Here is a 21768-nt window from a genome sequence, read left to right as displayed (position 1 = left end):
TGGCTCATATTCAACTTGCTGTCTACCACGACCCCCAGATCCCTCTCTTCTAGGCTGCTCTCCAGCGTCTCATCGCCCAGTCTGTACGTGCAGCCAGGGTTTCCCCGTCCCAGGTGCAGGACCCGGCACTTGCTCTTATTGAACTTCATGCGGTTGGTGATCGCCCATCTCTCCAACCTATCCAGATCCCTCTGCAAGGCCTTTCCACCCTCATTCGAGTCCACAACTCCTCCAAGTTTGGTGTCACCAGCAAACTTGCTCAAAATGCCTTCTATTCCTACATCCAGATCGTTTATAAAAATATTGAAAAGTACCGGCCATAAAATGGAGCCTTGAGGGACCCCACTGGTGACCGCCCGCCAGCCTGACACAGCCCCATTTACCATAACCCTTTGGGCCCTGCCCGTTAGCCAATTGCTCACCCATCGTATGATGTTTTTATTTAGCTGTATGGTGGACATTTTGTCCAGTAGGATCCTATGGGAAACTGTGTCAAAAGCCTTGCTGAAGTCCAAAAAAATCACATCAGCTGGTTTCCCTTGGTCCACCATACGGGTGATCTTATCATAAAAGGAAATCAGGTTAGTTAGGCAGGACCTGCCCTTCACAAACCCATGCTGGCTGGGACCAATGACTGCTTTGTCCCCCAGATGCGCCTCAATAAGTTCGAGAACCATCTTCTCCATGATTTTACCAGGCACTGACGTGAGACTGACAGGCCTGTAATTGCTAGGGTCTTCTTTCTGACCCTTCTTGAAAATCGGCACAACATTTGCCAGCTTCCAGTCTACCGGGACCTCTCCAGATTCCCAGGATCGTTGAAAAATAATTGAGAGAGGTTCCGCGATGACGTCCGCCAGCTCTTTCAGCACCCAGGGATGAATCCCATCCGGACCCATGGACTTGTAGGGATCCAGATGGAGTAGCAAATCCCGCACACGTTCAGGGGCGGTTGGGAGTTTGTCATCCCCACCATCCCGGTCCTCCAGCTCAGGGCACCCTGGGTCCCGAAGCCCATCATCGGCATTGAAGACAGAGGCAAAGAAGGCGTTAAGCGTCTCTGCTTTGCCTATGTCATTGTCTGTGAGGAGACCTTCCCTATCAAGGAGCGGCCCTATGTATTCTTTAGTTCTCCTTTTTCCATTCACATATCTAAAAAAAACTTTTTTATTTTCTCTCACGGACACAGCCAGCTTCAACTCTAGGTGTGCTTTAGCTACACGAATTTTCTCCCTACAAACACGAACAGCATCCCTGTATTCTTTCCATGACACCTGACCCTCCTTCCAGTAGCGAAACACTCTCTGTTTCCGCCTAATCTCCATCAGAATGCTCCTGGTCAGCCACGCCGGCCTCCTGCCCCACCTGCCTGACTTGCGATATTTAGGAATTGGAATTTTTTTTATTGGAATTAGGAATTTTGTTTGCTTATTTTTGCCTGAGGTTGCAAAAGTTGATGTTAGGCACTCCTGTGCTTGGCAATTACTTGCATCTACGTTAAAATCACAGTCTAGCTGGTTCTGTTGCTGTGTTCTCTGACAACATGTTGAGTTTGCCGTATTGACAGCCTTTCATGGTGAAAGAGGAAAGGACCACAGGCTCCTCAAGATGCATTCCAGTTCCATATGATTGTGAGTTTTGTTTGTTTTGGTTTTTGTTTTTTTGATGTTCAAAACTTCTAAATATATTGCTGTAGAAACAGTCTCCTCAAGAACGTGAAAGATTTAACTATTTCAGGGATCATCATAGATTAAAAAAAGGTGGATTCTATTGGGGAAGCAGGATGTAAGTCAACACCTGATGACTTCCCTAAACAAAAATGTGTCATAAAAAAAAATATGGTGTCTTAACCTCAGGGTTTTCAGTAAATCACATTAGAATCTCCAATTATTTTCTCCAGTCTCCTTTGTATACGTAGAAAATGAAAAACTAGCCCAGTGTGCAACTACAGGGAAAATATCCAAATCATAACATAAAGAATATCTTCTGAAGTATGCCCCCAGGAGTAGAGGACAAAACTTAGTCATTGGCATTTAAGGCAGCTTCTCAAGTTACCAAGTAAGAAAAGCATTTCCTCCTGTCTATCTTTTATTTCTCACTATTTTTTCTTTCTCTCCTACCTCAAGCTATGGAGCATCATAAGTCTATGGAGCATCATGTCATCCTCTTAACATATTTCAAGTAGCTAGAGCACCAACATCACATTATACCCATACATCTGGCATAAAGCTGCTAAATGTACACTGATCTCAAAGGAAGAGAAAAAAATGACTTTTGAGAGTGACATAGCAGAAGTGGTCGAAAATATAGCAGAATCTTTGTCTTGTCAAAGTATTTAGCTTTGAAGGAAAAAAAAAATCCTGATACCATCTGCAATCAGAAAATATTCCTCATTTGTTGGAAACTGAGCTCTGAACTGAAATTAGAAAGCAGCAGATCTTTTTGGAACCCTTTCTTCATTGCAGGGTCACACAAGTCTGTATTTGAAGAAATATATCCAAAACTCAAGGAGAAGAAAAATGGGATTGTTAGAAATAGGATGATGAAGGGAACCACCTAACTGCAGCAAAAAGCCAAGCGGGAGCCATACAGATGCTATGTACGCAGATACAGGAGAGTTCTAAGAGCCTTAGATAGCTTGCTATGTGTTTTGTTTGTCTGAATTTAGTATTGTAGGAGAGAACATAAACCAGTTCTATTTTAAACTGTTACTGTGACTGTTAGAAGCAAACATTTAACTCCGAATTCACTTCCTATACACTTGTGCTATTGTAGATGTGAGGAAGCACAAAATACTTCAAATCAGTGATAAGCTTCAGTTATCCCTAGAAAATTCCTTTCATAGAGACGATTTTTGAAACTGCAAACAAAACTTGAATTTTCTGTAAAATATTTTATTTGCTTGTTTTATTTTGGTCATCTAAGAAACTGCTAGACAATTAATTTACCCCTGAAATGATAGCAAAAGGTTTTTGTTGTTGTTGTTGTAATTACAATTTTTATGGTAACACTTGGAGGGATTTTTGTGGTTTTTTTTTGGATGGGACAGATTTGGGGGGAGGATCGTTTCTTTTTGCTTCTATATCATTGTGGAAGGAATTTTTATGCTTCTTTTGGCTTTGGGGAACAAGTGATCAAAATGTACTACATTAGAAGCCTTGAAGGTTTGCGTCAGTAAGTTCAGGTGGGGATTTCTGGTATACCAAAATATTTTCTCATATTTGTTTCCCCCTTAAGGCTTCCTTGTCCTTAAACAACACTTCAAAGTGTGACATTTCAACAAGTCATATTCAGAGTCTGTTGGTTGTAATTGCTAGTGCTGTCTTGCCTTGTTGACAGACAGTGGGACTAGGAAGAAAACTATTGACCTATCGTAAGTATTCTTTCTGTCATCATTTTCTTTAAATTTAAAATCAATATAACTAAAAGAACACAGAGCAGATTAGTTTAAATGAAACATTTAAAATTCTCTTTAACTGGCAAATGGTGCCAGTTCACTTATTACGGAGATACATAATCAAGTGATGAAATGATTACAGATAATTTTAAAAAGACAGAGAAGAGAGATTCATTCCACTCAAGAATTCCTAACCAGTGTTCAGGGTGCAATGCAGCACACTGATGTGTAATTCTCTAAATTAATTTACCTCAAAGGGCAGGTTAGTTATACTGTCACTATTGCTGTTAAAAAATTAGGAATTCTTGCTTCCTCCTTTTTTCTCTGGCAGTTGTTTTTGTGTTTGTTTTTTTTTTTTTTTTGGTGTGTGCGTTTTTTTTTTTTTCTTTTTGTTTGTTTGTTTAAAAAAAAAAAAAAGAGAGAGAGAGATGAATCAGCAATGAATAAGCCACAGTAGACATCCATTTTCACCTCTATATACACATACATAGTGAGTGAAAGTACTGGTGATGCGCATCACCTCCATGGACAGGAAGTGTACAGAATGACTCTGAATGACTCTCCCATGATTCCTTTCCAAGGATTTACTAATGTGTGAATTTAGTACAGATTATGTAAGAGTGTGAATTTCCAGTGTTACAGAGAGTTTGTGTGAAGACTATCTTTGAACACTCCTAGTAATTCTCAAGATTACAGATGTAATTGCAGTTTATCACTTAGTGCTTGTCTACAAAAGAAAACAAGTGTGCAATAGTTATAATGGGAATTTAAAGTAGACATGATATTTTTAATAATTTCCAGATTGGGCACTTATTACAGCTTGGGGGGCTAGTATGCTGTAAATTCACCTCCATCTCCATTGCACATGTCAGGAGACAAATAGAACTGGCAAAAAAGCCTGCAGGTTGGTGGGAATACATGTGAAAAGGTCATAAATCTAGGATCATCTCATCTGGGAATTGTTTTTCTTTTTTTTTTTTTTTTTATCTCCAAAACCACAGAAATCAGCACTTCCATTGAAAATAAGTCAGTCAAGGGAAAGATACTACAAAGAGACTGCTAATATCTGTGAAAATCAAGGAAGAATTTTCCTGGGAGAACCAGAATTGGTTGCAAGCTACTAAATTATCACTTAGTCCATAGCATCAATTAGGAGAAGAACTGTCGGCATAAATTTGTTACAATTTAAAAGCAAACCAGTAACAGCATTCAACTTGGTTTAGTGATCAGGGCCAAGCCACTAGAGGCCAAAGATAAGGAGACTGTGAGACCCTGAGGAACAACTACAATTGGAAAACATGCATGGAGCAAACTCTCAGATTTGGAATGGAAAACTGTAGATTACATGAATCAGGTCTCTGTTTAGAGAGTCTTAGCTATTTGCTGGAAGCCAAGTCTACCTGATTTCTAATGAGATATATGCAAGACAGTGCCACATGGCATTCAGTATCACATTAGGTATCTCCATCTGGTTTTATTGTGTTTAAAGTTTATATTTATAATCCATCATTAAAATGTTTTTTATACGTCCTGCTTTAGAGTTTTTTTTCTAAAAAAAAACTTTTGCTAAACCAAATATTTATTTATGTATTTATTTATTTTAAGGAGGGGGAGCAGGGGGGACTGAAAATATTGTCTTTATCTAGTATGTGTCTGGTTTACAGTGACAGACTTCCTTGACTGGGATCTATTGATGTAATGATCTTCAGTTACCCTAGATAAGATTGATACGACTAACTTCACACATACTGGAGCATTCAATAGTAAGCAATTTTAGAAAATAGTGAGAATAAATCATTCCCTTTCCTTCCAAAAATTCTTTTATTTATTTATAACAAATATGTTACCCTAAACCTTGAGAGACTAGCTTTTTTCTCTACTTTGGGAAGCAATTGTGTACCACAAATTGAAGTCACTGTAGATTTTCTGTCAGAACTTTGTTGTCTGACTGAAATGGAATAAACATGTTATTAATCATAAAAGGAAATTAAATATGTTTTTTTGTAGTAGTACTACAAAATGTAGTAGTACTACAAAACACTTGTAAAAGGCAGCATTAGAAATTACTGTATCGGAGATCTAGGGATATCACAGCTCTATTGGATTCACATCAATAGTCTTTGGAGAGAAATTGGTACACTTACAGAGGCATACATATTCCACAGGAACTGCTTGACAGGCAGCTTGGGAGAGCTGGAAAGACAGAGGTGACTTTGCTCTCCAAAGCTTTAGCATACAGGGCTCTCTGCCTTCTACTCACTATTCATGAATCTAGATCAAATAAGTTTCTGTCAGAAGGACTGGCTTTTGCCTGCAGGTGCTTTATTGCTGGTATTGATCTGGTAATTACCACAGCACTGAGCAGAAATACTTACTATAATAGTTACTCTTAGTACAGTAGTTACTCTTACTACACAGTATTCTGTGTTTTATGGTGAGCAACTGATGAACAAAAAGCAGAACTGATACAATGCTATTTAGAAGTTATGCTAAGACTGTTCAGGTGACTGGTATTTCTGCTAGATAGAGTAGGTATAAATGGAGAAGACTCAGGTACTGTTGGTCAAGAGCTGTTGTTAGCAACTCATTATCTTGCTTTATACATTGGCATGCATTCACTGCTTGCTTGTGTCATTGTAAAAACTGGATTACTTAGAAACAATATAATTTGTTTCATTGTTCTGTGGGAATTATAAATAAATACACCAGCATACTTAATCAATGTTATTACTCAGAAGGGTGCTATGACATTGATTTCAGCCATCTTTACCAACTCCACTGTGTTCAGGAGCTCTGAACAGTTGCTTCGCTTTTGCCGGTCACTTTTGTCATGACAGTCACAAATTTTTGCTGCAACTCTCATGTTAATATTAAAACTATGCTACTTAATGCCCAGCTGTATTGCAAATGTGCTTTGAGCAGAGCAGAGGTGCTGTAGATGCCACAGGCCACCAGCCACTTTCTTTTTCATTAATCAGAGACAGAGAAATCAAATTAACTGACATTTCAGCCTTCATAGGCAGAAATCACTAATCAATCTTGCGGTTTTAGTAGCACATTAAGACCCAAACCTAGAAAATTTATTTTCAAGATTATATGTTAATAGTTTCAAATCAAATAATATGTCTTGAATACGTAGATAGAACAAAGATATTATCTAATATCCCTTGAAGATGCTTCCTTCTGTTTCCTATCCATATTGGCCTTGGAAATATCTGCTATTAACTCTTACTAATAAGTTGGTTCAAATGTATTTGTGACTAACATTTTAATATGGCCATTAATAAGTCTCTTCACATTCCATCTTTCAATAATATTTTCTGCTTCATATGGTCTCTAAGTTATTTCTTCAAATTCATGAATGAGAATGAATATGGAGCAAATGTAAGTATTATGTGTTCTTTTAAGCAAATAAAAAATATATAAACTTTAATTCTGAGAAAACTGTGGCTCCCTTGAGGATTCCTGATCTCTCAGAATGGTATGTCCTTCAAAAAATGTTGTTTCTTATTTGATTTTTTTTTTCTTAAAGGTAGATTGAAAAAACAGATACAAGGAAATACAAGGTCCTTTTTTAAAAAAATTATTTTCAGGACATCCTTATGCCTAAGTGAATATCTGCCACATGACTGGAATAAAGTGAATTTTTAAGAGAATTGACCAGTTTCTCTCGGTTCCATGTACCACAAAGATTTTTCCATAATTAGCAAATTATTATCTCTTTTAATTTGTTTGGTCTTCTAGTTTTGGTGAATTCAGTGTTCACAGAATTTATGTATTAGTTATGTTAAGATCTTTTGGTAAATGGCTTTTTGGGTGAGAGAGGAACTGATTATTTATTTATTTATTTATTTATTTATTTTTATCGTGGGCTAAAAATTGTTGTACATGAAATCTAGATGTTAATCTATAAATTTATATTTTAATTCTTGAATTCATGATGAACAATTTATATCTTACCATCAACTTCCTGAACTATCCAGACTGCATGTTTAGTGGTCTGAAATTTTAATTATTAATATTCAAGGAGTTACATTGGAAAAAACATTAGCTCTGTCAAAACATTTGAGCAGCAACACCAGTTTCCCTGAGCCACACAGTTTTGCAAGTGCTAGAAAGTTTACAGTATTGTCTGTACTTGTGTTTGTAGCATGTGCACCTTTTCCTGTTTTGTCTTGTTTCTCTTCCTTCTCTTTCCTTTTCCTTGTCCTTTACTTTTTTTTTTTTTTCCTTTTTCTTTTTTTTTTATCTTTGGTCCATTGAATTAACTGGGGAAATTTTTGTTAATTTTTGCTTCCTTTTTGCACCATAATGGGGGTGGGGAGCAGTTAGAATTGTTCTGATAGTATGGGGGAAAAAAAATGCAGTGTCAGCTGTGCAAGTTGCAGACTGGCATATGGAAATCTGCAAGCAAATGGATTTCTGCATCTGCTCAGAACCCACTGAAGACAATATTCTTCACACAGTTTCACCATTTGGTTGATGGATCACATTTTTTGTACTGGATAACATTAGAAGGTAAACTATGAGAACAGCCTGTCACAATGTAGCATTTTTTTAAAAGTAAGCATACATGTGTAAATGCACATGTATATCTGATAGGCTATAAAAACTTCATAGGCCTTTTCAATATCACTATTTTAATTTCATCCACAGGTAATTTAATGCTTTTCTGTTCATGGAGAACCCTGAGGAGATAAGAGGGCTGCTTGAATATAAAAAGTGATATAGTTCATATTTCTTGTTCAAGGAAATCAGCTTTCTATTAGTTGAATAAGGGGAAAACTCATAAAAGAATTGGGAAAATTGTTTAAGAGAGAAATCATTTTAAAATTCTATATAAAATGTAATCACATAGCTAAGTATCTGGCATGTCTGGATGAAAGGCATGTACATGTATATTTACAAATAGAAAATATTATGTATGTGTCAAGAAGAGTCACTGATAAAGGCCAAACTTCAGGTCTATGCCAAGTATATTGGAGTCTGTGCTTAAGCTATTACTGATTTTTTCAGTAACATTTTGCTATATGTGGAACCTTGTCTGATCCACCATAGCATTCTCTATGGTTCCTAAATATCTGGCTGTTCTATATGAATGCTGATGTTTCCTTGCAAATAAAATTTCTTGTTGCCCTGGAAAGCAATCAGCTATGATCACAGATGATTTCTGTAAATATTTGAAGCCTCAGTAGGAGCAGAGATAGCATAATGCTTCTTTTTCCAGATAAGCGCGTAATTAAAACATTTAGATGTTCAATTATGTTGGATCCAAGCTACTAAGTATATTGTGCACAATCAAGAATTTTTCAGTATTTCAAATATATAACTTAAATATGTAATTTCTATATAATGAAATATGTGTCTTAAATTTATTATTTGGTATGGTTATATATTAGATTATTGTTGGGGAGAGGGAAACAGTGTTTACAAGCCTTCAGTGAAAGGGAAGGGTAATACAAGACCTACTGAAGAAGGAACTTCATTTTCATACATGTATATGTCATCCTCTTCTTTCACTTCTGTAGAGATTTCTGTGCACGGTCTGATTTCTTGAAGCTTAAAAGACTGTGCAGGAGAAACAGGTTTGTGGAAATACACATTTTTCTGCGTTTATTTTTCATGAATCCTATGTCTGCTGACACTGGAAAGAGTTTTGTGAAAGCAAGGGTCTGTTGGACATTTGCTAGCAGAAAGCCAGTGAGGTGGCTGGTACAACTAATTGCGTTGTTTCCCCACAGCACTTAGGGTACTATTTGCATGGGATATGCACTGCAAAGATAATTGGAAATTTTGATAGAAATAATGTCCCTGCAATGAGTTATGGAGCTTTAATGATGGCTATTTAGGACCTGAGATGAGAAGGAAAGTGTCACACCATGTGGTTATGAGGAAATTAATAAACAAATAAATAAATAAAATCACATTCAAGGATTTTCTACTTCTGGGATTTGGAAGTTTCTTGTCAGTCTAGCATGATCTTTATTCACCATCTTTACCATACTTTTAAAATAGTATTTTATATATTATTTAAAATCCAGCTTGTGACCCTTATTCATAAGTATAAGTGGGATATTTATCTTTACTCAGGACCAAGCTGTAACTTTTGCTGTAATTTAGCCTATGATGTCCTATATCTTATTATTAAATAACACATGGGTAGATGAAATCACTTAAGCACTGTTGTGTAATGTGGTGTTTTAATGTCTCATTTCAATTGAGAGATTACAAATAAGGACTTTCAATGCTTCAAAATTATTCTGGCAGTCACGGTGTAACCAAACTTCATTCTGCTATAATGTGACAATGAATGTCAGTGTTTGAATTTTCTAATGCACAAGTGCTGAAATGTTGAAAAAGCAAGAAACATAATGTTAACCTAAACTACAGTCACAGTAGTGTTGTTATTCAGTTATCCAATGACATGTTTAAGTTTAAGAAGAAGTTTTCTAATGGGATATTTAAATTTAAACATAGCTTATATATTTCATAATAATAAACAAATTATCTAGAATGTGTGGTGAAACATTGAACTGTTACTTGTTCATTCAGGAGGCACCTTTTGAAAGCAAAATTAAAAAGAATGTTGGTTAGAAATGCAGTTGCCCATAACTATCCAGAGTGCAGATGTAAATAGCCAAAGAAGCTTCTATCAAGAGAGAGCTACATTCTTGAAAATGGAAGTAATTATTTCACAAATATATGTCTTTTTGAATTCTTCACACCAGTCTTTTCAGGAATTGTAACATTCAGTTTATTGCTGCAGTGATTAGAGAGGGATCATCAGTGCTCCTTTTCCTGTCTGTCCAAGGAGAGGAGCTAGCAGGATGCAGAAGAGGAAAGTGGGGGAAATTACTCTTGAAAGAACTCAGTTGGATCAGTTAAGGGTATGTTGAGAATTCAAGCACTGAAAAACCGATGGGAGAAAGAAAGGTAAAGTTTTAACAGTAACGGTCAAGGGCTGCATGCCTCTTCTGTCTGTTCAGCTAAGTTATAATGAAAATTCACCTTATTTTTTGGTCAAGATAGTCCAGGAAATGGTTTCTTAAGATTCAAACTAGTACACTGAAAAGCATTGATGACCATTTTTCCTCAAGATATCCTTCCAAATGAACTTTTCAAACTGTGGTACTTTTCTCATTAATTCTAAAAATCATAGCATCATTGCTAAAGAATTCTTTAGAAGAATTAAATAGAATTAAAGAATTGTTAAAATAAAAAGTCAGGCAGTAGGCTGATTTTTTTTATATATATTTTTTTTTTGGGGGGGTAGATATGTTCCAATGACAAGCTAAAATGAACTGAAGGTCACTTTAAGATGCATGCAAGTGAGCTTTCCAGTTTTACAATACCAGGTGATATATAGAATCATTTAATGGTTTGGATTTGAAGAGACCTTTAAAGATCATCAAGTCCACCCCATCTGTCATGGGCATGCACATCTTTCACTAGATCAGTTTGCCCAGAGAGCTGTCCAACTTGAGCTTGAACACTTCCAGGGATGGGGCATCCACAACATCTCTGAGCAACCTGTTCCGGTGTCTCATCACCCTCATAGTGAAGAGCGTCCTCCTTATTAAGGTAAATCTAAATTTACCTTATTTCAGTTTAAACCATTACCCCTTGTCTACAAGGGCACTACAGGCCCTTGTAGAAAGTCCCTTTGCCCATATTTTATTTATAAATACTATATATATATATATATATGCTGTAAATTATTTTATCTCCTTTGTTCTTGAATTTAATGTTCCTCAATCTAAACTGTACTCCAATTGCCATCTGTTAGACTAGACATGTAAATGATCCAAGTCTTCCTTTGTATGGCTGTACTGTGTCTCATTATTTATTGTTCCTTCCAGTATATGATGATTTTTAAATTCTTGTTCCTATTAGTACCCATATGCAGTCATTTTCTACATTAGATCTCAAATCTGATTTAAGCTTTTACCATACAGGTACTGTTTTTCACCATAACAATGTTCTATGTTGCTACAAAAAAAGTAGCAACAAAAAAAAGGTTTTTTTCTTAAAAAAAAAAAAGTGATCTATATTCTGTTTCTTGAGATACTCTTGAAATTAGCTTTTCACAACTGTATTGAATGTTTTGAAATCATCTTGAATAATTTAGATAAGAACTCCTCTGTTTATCACATCATTAAACCAGCTAAGGCTTCCAACAAATCATGTAGGAACAGCCATGTGATTTCATTATCACTTCTCTGATAACAGAGTATTCTCTGAAAACTTTCATTTGGTCACATTTTTCCACTGTATCTTGTAAAGCACATGATTAATTTATTATATATTGAATTTATATATGATAAACTTATGTTCAGTATCACAGTAAGTTCACAGAATAAGTAAAAGATTTTCCTCTTCGTGAACTATCACAACAGTGCATAAACACAAAGAAGCGCACAGTTTCATTGTCTCAGATGATAATGTCTGTAAGAATTAAAAAGGAAAATATCCAACCAGTGGATGGTAACTAAATTTAAAAATGTGTTGTTATCTTGATGAAGAAACAGTGAAAAGAAAAAAAAAAAGTAAAAGGAGGAAATAACTGAAGCAATAGTTGAAATATGTTTTGGGATTGATTAATTCCACTCCTAAATACAATTAAGAAACTTACTGACTTTGATTTCAGTAGAGTTTGGTCCATAAGATCATTCTTTGTTTACTCTTTTTGTTTGGTTGGTTATTTCCTCAGGACATTGGATTTTTCTGATCTGAAACCATTTGCTATATTAGTTAGATGAGAGCAGTAGGATTCTTATCACCATTTTTATTGCAAAATTGACATTTGAAAATTTCAGGTGAGATTGTCAAAACACTCATTAACTTCAATGGAGCCTTCATTTCCCATTTTTGTAAACCAACTGTAACTCCTTTGAACTCTGTAGCTGAATTAGTTTCAAACTGCTACCTATATTTTGAAACTTGTGTATATATATATTCTCCACATAGAAGAGTATATTTATATATATATAGTTACAAAGGAGGGGGGAGAAAAGGGTACCGTGTGCTGTAGTTTTATTTTTTTTTTGACATCATTTGTATACATCAGATTTCCTGTCTACAACATTGCTTCAAAAAAATAAATGTTTAATGACATTGCTAATGACTGTTGAGGTACCATCCCACACAATTCAACAGAAATTGAAATACCAAGTATGTTCTTATTGGAAAATAAAATTGGAGATCTCATAATATGAGATGATTACCATTGCAATTTTTATCCTCCCTAGAAGGCAGTCCACTTTCAAATGGTCTGTCTTGTATAGTTTCTTGAGTGATTTGTAGTGTAGCATATTGTAGAGCACATTGCAGTAATCTAATTTGAAGTGACAAATGATAGTAAATGATGATAGTAAAAATCATGATGTCTAGTAAAGAGGCAGCTATCATAAGGCTGACATGTGGGAAAGAAATGCGTTCTTGAATGTTGATGCAATACAGTTGTAAAATGGTAGGTAGAAATCCAAAAGGACCTGCAGGCATCATTTCTTAACAAGTGCAAAGCACCCAGCAGCAGAGGAAGATGGATATAATTTTTATTGCATCTTGACATTACTTCACCCTGCCTTTGTCATAGGTATTGCCTTACACTTATGTTAACTGAGCTTGTGGCTAACTATCACATCCTTCCATGTTATCTGAATGCTAAATATGCACAGCTGGTTTTAACAAGTTACAGATGTGAGAATTTTCAGCAGTTTAGTACTGGTTATCAGTACAGATCATTTATCCTCAGTCCTCTGCCTACAAGTTCACAAAAAGTCTACTAAACAGAAAGAGACTTGGTACATAACAAGCAATATTTTGGATAAATAGTAATTAGGCACCATGATGTTAGTGATCAATAAGACAGTCATCTAGAAGAAATGTCATCAGCTTGAGGATTAGAGCTTCTGAAGTGTTGATGTTGTTTATGACTGACAGACAGAATGGACTCCAAATATTGGAGTGGACTTGCAGTCTTTACTTCTGGATTTGTAAATAATGATGGTCATCAAAGGAATATGACTTATTTGAGATGACCAGGTTTTCTCAAAATTATCTTCTCTGAGACTTCAATCAAAAACCACTGTGTGGGTTAGTATGATGAAAGTCATCATTACCAGATGATATTAATCAAAACTGTCAGCCAAATTTAAGTTCATGAAAGTGTGTCCATTAAAAAAGCCTCTGCGCTTTCACCAGAGACAGAGAGAGGATGGTTTCTGAGAAAGAAATCTCTTTTTTGATTTCTTGAGAGAAAAAAAAGTAAAAATCTTAACACTATAAGCCCATTAATACTTAAAAAGCAGAACCATAATGGTGTTAAATGTATCTGAAGATTAAAGAAAAAAAGAAAACAACAACAAAAAAAAAGTTTATGCTTGTGAAATTTATAGATCATATTTTCTAAAGTTTATTTTCAAATTTTATTTTTAATTAATTAACACTACTAAATCTTACTTGACTTTTCTGTAAGAAGCAAGTTTTCTTGCTTGAGTGAGCACCAATCAAATGAAAGAGGAAACACCATTTCATTGCAATGACGTATTTACAGTATATATTAATTGTGTCTCACTAATAAAAAAGCAAAATGGTTCACTAATAAAATAATTCATTAATAATGATTGGTAATGATTCAATAATAAGAAGTAAAATGGATTTTAAATTTCTCTAACCACTAGCTACAGGAAAAACTGACCGTCAATGATATAGAATAGTTGTAAACACTGTCGCCAGCATAACAAAATATGCTAAGTATTAAGTGGGAAAAATCTCTTGCATTAATATTTGAATAGATAATTTGAATAGCTAGTGATTATTGAATCATTACTAATTACATCATCATGATTAGTTAGTGGGCAGGACTGTAAAAGAGGCATTGCAATGGAATGGTGTTTTGAAAAAAATAAATTATGAATGTCACTTTAATTGCCTTTTGAGGAAATAGGTGGTCATTTCCTTTTTTTTATGTTATTTTTAGATTAATCTTCATCTCGCTATAATATCTGTCTGTGGGGGAGAAAGTGCTTCAGCACAGAGTAATATATAGACTAATTTAGATGGACTCTATTTTTTTCTATATTTGTATCAAATATTTTACCAGTTTGGAGTTAATAAGATTGGTCCTACTAAATAACCTCATACATTCTATTAATAATCTATGATAACTGATATGATTTTTACAAAGCAAAAAAGTTTTCCATAGTAATTATTCCTTTACAGCTGGAATGATCTACAGAAAATTTTAAAAAAGGAGAATGCATTTTCTAGGAATTGCATGTCAATGACTAAGTGGTCATCTGGGAGCAAATTATCTTGCTGATGACCATTAGCTGTTGTCCTCCAGTGGGAAATCTAGTTTCAATATAATGATTACTGTTAGGGAGCGCCTATGCTTCTGTGTCAATGGAAAGTATCTAGTCTCTTCTACTGAAGGCAAGCCACATCCTCTTGAAATGTGGACAGGTTGAGGCCAAGAGATGGAACAGTGTGGGACAGGTGCTAAATTTTCAATGCACACATTACTTTTCTTCTTCCCTGTGTTACAAAGCCGCTTGTTGCAAAACTGCATTGAATTCTGTTCTCTGCTTAAATCTACGGTTCAACATTATTTGTAAGGAAAGTGTAAGGGATTCATCCCAAATTACATCACTCACCTCAATGGCAGAACTCCTCTTCTGATACTTCACAAATAAATTATTTTCTGACAAAGAAGCTAAGAAAGTTATCTTTCTAAAAATCCACCTTTTTAGTATAAATTAATGATAGAATAAAGTAGACTGCTCCAACTTTAAATATCACTGAACTTAATTGAAATCTCTGCATAGGATTTACTTTTGGGGAAAAATGAAATGCAGTCAACCTGATTAGCAATGATGCTTTACCTAATTATGATTGTATAATTTATCTTTCACTCAAGTCAGCAGATGAGATAATTCTTGCTTCTCAATGTTATTATGATATCAAAAGGAACTTTATCACTATCCAGCCTACATTCTTAAACTACAACATTACTCAAAAGTCTCTTAGGTTTTATGAGCTAATGATATAATGAGATTGTTCATAAGCATATATTCTACATAATCATTAAGGTTTCTACTATGTACGTTTTTTTGCTCAACTGCTATGTCTTATCTCAAAGTTCTGTGGTTATGTATGAGTTTCAAATTTAAGGCAAAGCCCAGCTCCTACACTGGCTGTCTAAACTACTTTTTAATCACTACTTTTTAGACACTACTTTTTAGGCAATTTTGACCAGCCTCAAAGAAAACACTACACAATGGACTAAGGTGCAGGAATACGTTGTCATTGAAACCCAGAAAATGGTGACTGTCCCATGCAGTATTGCAGAAAACAAACAACCAAAACTCCCCTAATTTGGTTTAAATTGCTCTTATGCCCTTCTCCGTAAAGTTATTGCATATTTTTTTTGAAATTTAAAACATACTTGGATAGCTTTTAAACATTACCTTTTAATTTCCTTTGTTTGTAATGGCTATGATAAAGATATTACAGTAGTACTATAATTATCCTTAGATTATTAATAACCATTCTCAACATTAGCTTATTTTAATATAGTTTTATTAATTTGAATTTTAAAGGTCATAAACACAGAAGGTTTTACAGATGATGCCTCTTAGCATTATAATTGGTATGTGACCTCTGTTCTTTAAAGGTGTGTTTCACTGTACAGAAGTCATATACACAGCTCTTCAGCTTCTTATACTGTCCTGAAAATTGTCTCTAAACACTTGTGGTTAGAAATAACCATAAATTATGCTTTCTTAAAATAATTGCCAGTGTATTAGGGGAATATTCATACCACTAATTTCCAGGAGTATATATCAAATTACAGTTAACTAGGATACATTTTTCACCTCCAAATGAGATTCCTTAAATGAGATTTCTGTATATTATTGACATAAAATAATCTTTTCTTTTAGATTTTGATATGTTAACTTTGACTACCACATCCTGTTCTCAGCTAAATGAGAGCAATTCTATAAATCATAATAATACAAGTACTTAAGGTAGTATGAACTATTTGCATTACCATTTCTGTAACTAAAGTTGGCTGCAGTTCTCAAGCAGATTACTGACTGAATGGTACTGAAGAATGGTGTCAACTAACAAGCAGTTTCTGAAAAATTGGAACAATGAAAGAAGATGGTATTATTTTCAAACTATAAATATCTAGCTGATTTCCTTGGGAAATATTATCACATTAACATATAAGACTAAGTCTAAAAAGGAAAAAAAAAATGTTCTAGCTGTGCAGTGCTAAGTTTTCTCCCTTTCTACTTAAAAGCAACCTAGATCCATCCATGAGTATGTTTCTGTCTTCCTTTATACAGCGTCCACAGTAAAGCCTGAAATTCCCTCAGTGTGACGGGAAGTGTCAGGGCTACATTGTCTGGAATCCAGAATCTTGAAAAGAGCTCCCTTCACAAATGTGAGGCCCAGTTCAACTCCTATTGCTAATGCCGTTCCCATGGCTTTCTAATGGCTAGTCTAGGGGTCTTTCCTGGCTCAGAAATCCAAGGTGAGATTCTAAATGGCCTTTCTAACATGTTAGAACTCTTAAATGTGCAGCACTTTCTGCCAAAAAATGAGACATTGCTGTCGAAGAATGTATAATCTATATCACTCCTTTTTCAAAAACAAATTTTCAGTAAACTTCCATCCCAGGCTTTCGACCAAATTCTCATGTGGTCTCTATATAACATGGTAGGTGAATTGCTAATTTTTTGTTTCTCCTTGGAACACAGCTTCGTTAAAAATGTGGGAGACATTATTCATATGTTAATTGATAAACTACACTGTTTTCAGTATTAAAAATTAAAAGATGTAATCACATTAGAATCTGGTATGTCCCTAATGTGTACTACAAAGCAGTATTTCAATCTAGCCCATAGAAACTTCCCATGCATAGTGAATTTTCCTCACAGAGAAAGCTTAAATCTTTAAAGCATCAGCCTTGTGTCATTCTAATCGATTTTTGAACAAAGTTAATCCTTATTATTTCCATAAGTCACTATTATCATCAGTTGTTTAGGAAGCTTCTTCACAGAGTACAGAACATAGTATTACAGTATATACTCATTTTTAAAAAGGGTAAAAAGGAGAACCTGTGGAACTACAGACAAATCATCCTTACCTCTGTGTCAGGTAAGAACATGGAGCAGATCCTCCCAGAAACCATGTTAAGGCATATGGAAGGCAGGGAGGTGTCCTTAGCCAGTTTGTGGATGACACCAAGCTGAGTGATGTAGTTGACACTCTAGAGGGAAGGGATGCCACACAGAGGGACCTGGACAAGTTTGAAAGGTGGGCCCACATGAACCTCATGAAATTCAACAAGGCCGAGTGCAAGGTGCTGCACTGGGGCAATCCCCAACATCAATACAGACTGGGGGATGTATGGGTTGAGAGTGGCCGTGAGGAGAAAGACTTGGATAAAAAATTAAACTGACTATGTGTGCTTGCAACCCAGAATGTCAATTGTATCCTAGGCTGCATCAAAAGAACTGTGGCCAGCATGTTGAGGGAGGTGATTTTTCCCCTCCACTCCACTGTTGTAAGACCCCACCTCAAGTACTGCATGCAGCTCTTGGGCTCCTAGCAGAAGGACTGGAGCACCTCTCCTATGGAGAAAGTCTGAGAGAGATGGAATTGTTTAGCCTGGAGAAGAGAAAGTTTGAGGGAGATGATATTGCAGCCTTTCCTGCTTAAAGGGCCCATATAAGAAAGATGGAAAGAGACTTTCTACAAGGGCCTGTAGTGATAAGACAAGGGGTAACGGTTTAAACTGAAATAAGGTAGATTTAGATCACATATAAGGAGGACGCTCTTCACTATGAGGGTGGTGAGACACCGGAACAGGTTGCTCAGAGATGTTGTGGATGCCCCATCCCTGGAAGTGTTCAAGCTCAAGTTGGACAGCTCTCTGGGCAAACTGATCTAGTGAGAGATATGCCTGTCCAAAGCAGATGGGGTGGACTAGATGACCTTTAAAAGCCTCTTCCAAACCAAATCGTTCTATGATTCTACATTGGTAATCAAGACGACAATGGTAATCAGCGTTTCATCCTTTCAGCAGTTTGTCATTGTTGGAGCTATGCTCTCATGTGATGACTTAACATGCAATGGACTTCTTCCCTGCTGCCCACTCAAAACCATCTTACAGAACACTTTAAGCTTTTATCAAAGGCCAAGATTTATTTTAATTCAGTTCAACTGTCTGTATTTTACCAATTCTTGTCTTGTCTTTTTCCACTCTCTATTTCAGAGGATAAAGTATGGACAACTGTCTATCATGATCTGCAACCGCAGACTTCTGTAGTAGGCAACAGCTTGGAAAAATTATCTGTACTGCAGCTCAACTACAGTGCAACGATGGACCAGATTTCTGCCATTACCAGTAGTGCCGAATACTGTGAGCAGTTTATCTCATATTCTTGCAAGATGTCCCGGCTGCTTAATACACCAGGTAGGCTGAGAATGGGTTATCTGTTAAATGCAGTGTCAAAGACATTTATCTGAACAAATCATCAGAGATTGCTGCAAGACCAGTCCACTCAGTGAGAGCATATCTTTGTTGTCCTTCATTACACACCTCACACAGAGGTAACTAATTGAAAACACAGAATAAATTATCTTGTTTAGAAAGTTTGCCTTTTTTCTTACTACTATTTTTTATTTTTCACATCACAAATCTGCATGTTCTCTCAGATTGGTTGCTTCTTAAACCTCCCATTTTTGGTAAACAGGGTGGCTTTGGAAGTTTAATCATTGGAGATATTGAAATATTGCTTTGACCTTTGTCCCGCATTTTGTTTGTCCATCTTCATATGCTACTGTCATTGAAGGAACTGGATGAATAAGTATTGGAATTTTCCAACTAATATTTCTGAAACAGTTTTCTTAAACATAGATTATTTTTAGTAATAATTAAAATTATTTGTGCGCCTTACACACTGGTATGGTCAGTAATGTGGTTGTGTGAGAAATGTGTGTCATTATAAGCTTTTCATTTTGATCTGTAGTTTTACTGGAAAAGAACAGTCCTAGTAATGCTGTATGTATTTTCTCAACAACTCTTACCTATAACTGTTAAACTATTAGTGGTTGCAGAATCAGTAAAACAGCATATAAAGAAGGAATTATTTTTAGAAACTATTAATATGCACCTAGTACTGTATCTATGCTCTAATTGTGTATGATAGCATTTGATGTTAAGTAAATCTCTAATGGCCATTCATGAAGACTGGGTTCTATGTGGAAACACAAAATATTTTTTGTGATTGTGAAATCAGTACATTGTGATATAAGCAGTTCAATGTGTTTCAGATGAAGCTAATGGCTTACAGTGTTATACATTAAGCTCCTTCCTCTCATGAATTTATTTTGGCATATTTTCTTTTGGTGGTATAGATAAGGATTCATTTGGCATGCACGCGTGTCTTATCACAATTTCCATAAGCGTTTCGTTAGTTAATAGATACTGTAATGCTTGTTACTCCTCTCCTTCCTCCCTGCTGTTTTTGAAATATTTCTAATGCATGGTTTGTCTCTGTTGCTATTATTTTGCTTAATTTAGCATAGCAAAGAGACTCTGCAAAGTGGGAAATAATTTCTTCTTTCTTGGGACTTAATGTATAGGAGATTCTGAATCATGTTCATAATTAGAAGTACTGTGATTAGATTCTGCCAGTGCTATTTGCACATGCTTCAAAAGTGTAGTGTATGGATATATTTTTGGGCAGGTAATTAGAAGGTAAGTTTACTTGAGGACTTGAGCTGCAGATAATGTACATAGAAACTCATGGTTTACACAGAGTACAGTGTTAGATTTTCTTCCGTTGAATGAATAGGACTATTATTTCAGGACCAAATTATATTTGTTAGTATATGCTTATATTGTAGTAAAAGAAATATATACTGTAATTGCAGTTGTTTCCAGCTGCTTCCAAATTTAAAGCAATTAAGCAGCACACAAATTTATTTTAGGAACAGTTAAAAAAAAAAAAAAAAAGGAATAATCAATTCCATATATTTACATTTTTTAATTTCTCAGAAATGGGTGTATATTGGGTGTATTTTGTGGATACCTCTTTCTCCATGTTTTCACCTTTTGTATGGAAAGGGAAATTAAACTCTTTATAAAATGGTTTCTTGGTCTGGAAAGTGAGTTTCTGGAGGTATTTTACAAAGTGTTTGTTGTTGTTATTTGTTTGTTTCATGTGAGTGGAAGAAAGAAACAATAAAGACAGATAACTTTAACCTAAATAGTAGCAGCTAATCACACTGTAGTGTTTGCATAACACCTCTAATGGTTTTTACACATACCACAGCAGTGACTTGTGTGTTAGTGAGGGAGAGGCCAACACATTTTCTTTCTTTACTATGTTTTGTATTCTTGGCTGTTATCTATGACATCTAAGCTAAGGAACTAGTTTTTCATATCCTTTTTTTTTTTTTTTTTTTTTTTTCCCCTTGGAGAGAACAGCTCCAAGTACTTACATAGCTTCTTCCACTACAGAGCTTTCTATATAAATCATTCCAGTATTGTACCCGCTTCCCCTCCCCCCCCCCAAAAAAAAATAATATAAATAAATAAACAAAACAAAACAGGAAATAAAATGACATTTTGTATTCCTCAGAAAGTGGAATTCAGACTATTTTGAAACCAGTGGTAAAATCTCTACAGACTTCATAGGATCAGGACACCATTTGCCTTGATCATAGATACTTTTCTAAGTCAGAACTCTCCCTTTACTCTTTTCATACATTTCAGTAACCATTTAGAATACACTAGTCCTTTTGTTTTAAATTGCATCAAAGAGAACAGAAAACTGAGAAGAGAGTGCAGCAGCTCAACTTTTTCACTTTTTTGCCTCTTGGGTATCACATCAATTATGTGATAAAAACATGATCCTTTCTCAGGGAAAAACTGCTCAGTAAACATAATTTAAACACAGTCAGGACTGAAGCAGTTTGTTGATCCATTAATGACAAGTAATTAACTAAACACCAGTGAACTAAGGCTTTTGCTTCCTTAGTTATGCATTTCCTGTCAAGGTTGTTGAAGTATATACAATGGCAGTAACGCATGTTTTGCTGCTAATAATAGCTTAAATAGCTTTGTTGTTTTGGGTTGATCTTTTTTTTATTATTTATTAATGCACTGGAAACTGCATTGAAGGTCCATATTTGAGGAAAGCTTTCCTATTTATAAACATATTTTGTTGGGGGATGTGTGGCTGCAGGCATAGAGGTCCAAGAATTCTCATTATCAGTTGCTTTGAGAGCAACACATTTTGCTCTCATTCTGTACAAACTAAAAATTGTCAGTATTTGGAGTCTCTATT

The 21768-nt window shown here is 35.4% G+C and overlaps 1 protein-coding gene across 1 annotated transcript in view; it reads left to right on the top strand.

The window, feature by feature from the left end:
- CNTNAP2 (contactin associated protein 2) overlaps positions 1-21768 on the top strand; it is a 1125334-nt gene that overhangs the window by 779793 nt on the left and 323773 nt on the right. Inside the window, exon 13 of the mRNA XM_068674838.1 lies at positions 18687-18887. Coding sequence (XP_068530939.1) covers positions 18687-18887 — 201 coding nt within the window. The remainder of the gene's footprint in view (positions 1-18686; positions 18888-21768) is intronic.

This window comes from Anas acuta, chromosome 2 (assembly GCF_963932015.1).
Source record: "Anas acuta chromosome 2, bAnaAcu1.1, whole genome shotgun sequence".
NCBI classification, from domain to species: domain Eukaryota; kingdom Metazoa; phylum Chordata; class Aves; order Anseriformes; family Anatidae; genus Anas; species Anas acuta.
Note: the sequence above shows the minus strand (reverse complement) of the source record. Positions and strands in the feature narration are given on the sequence as shown.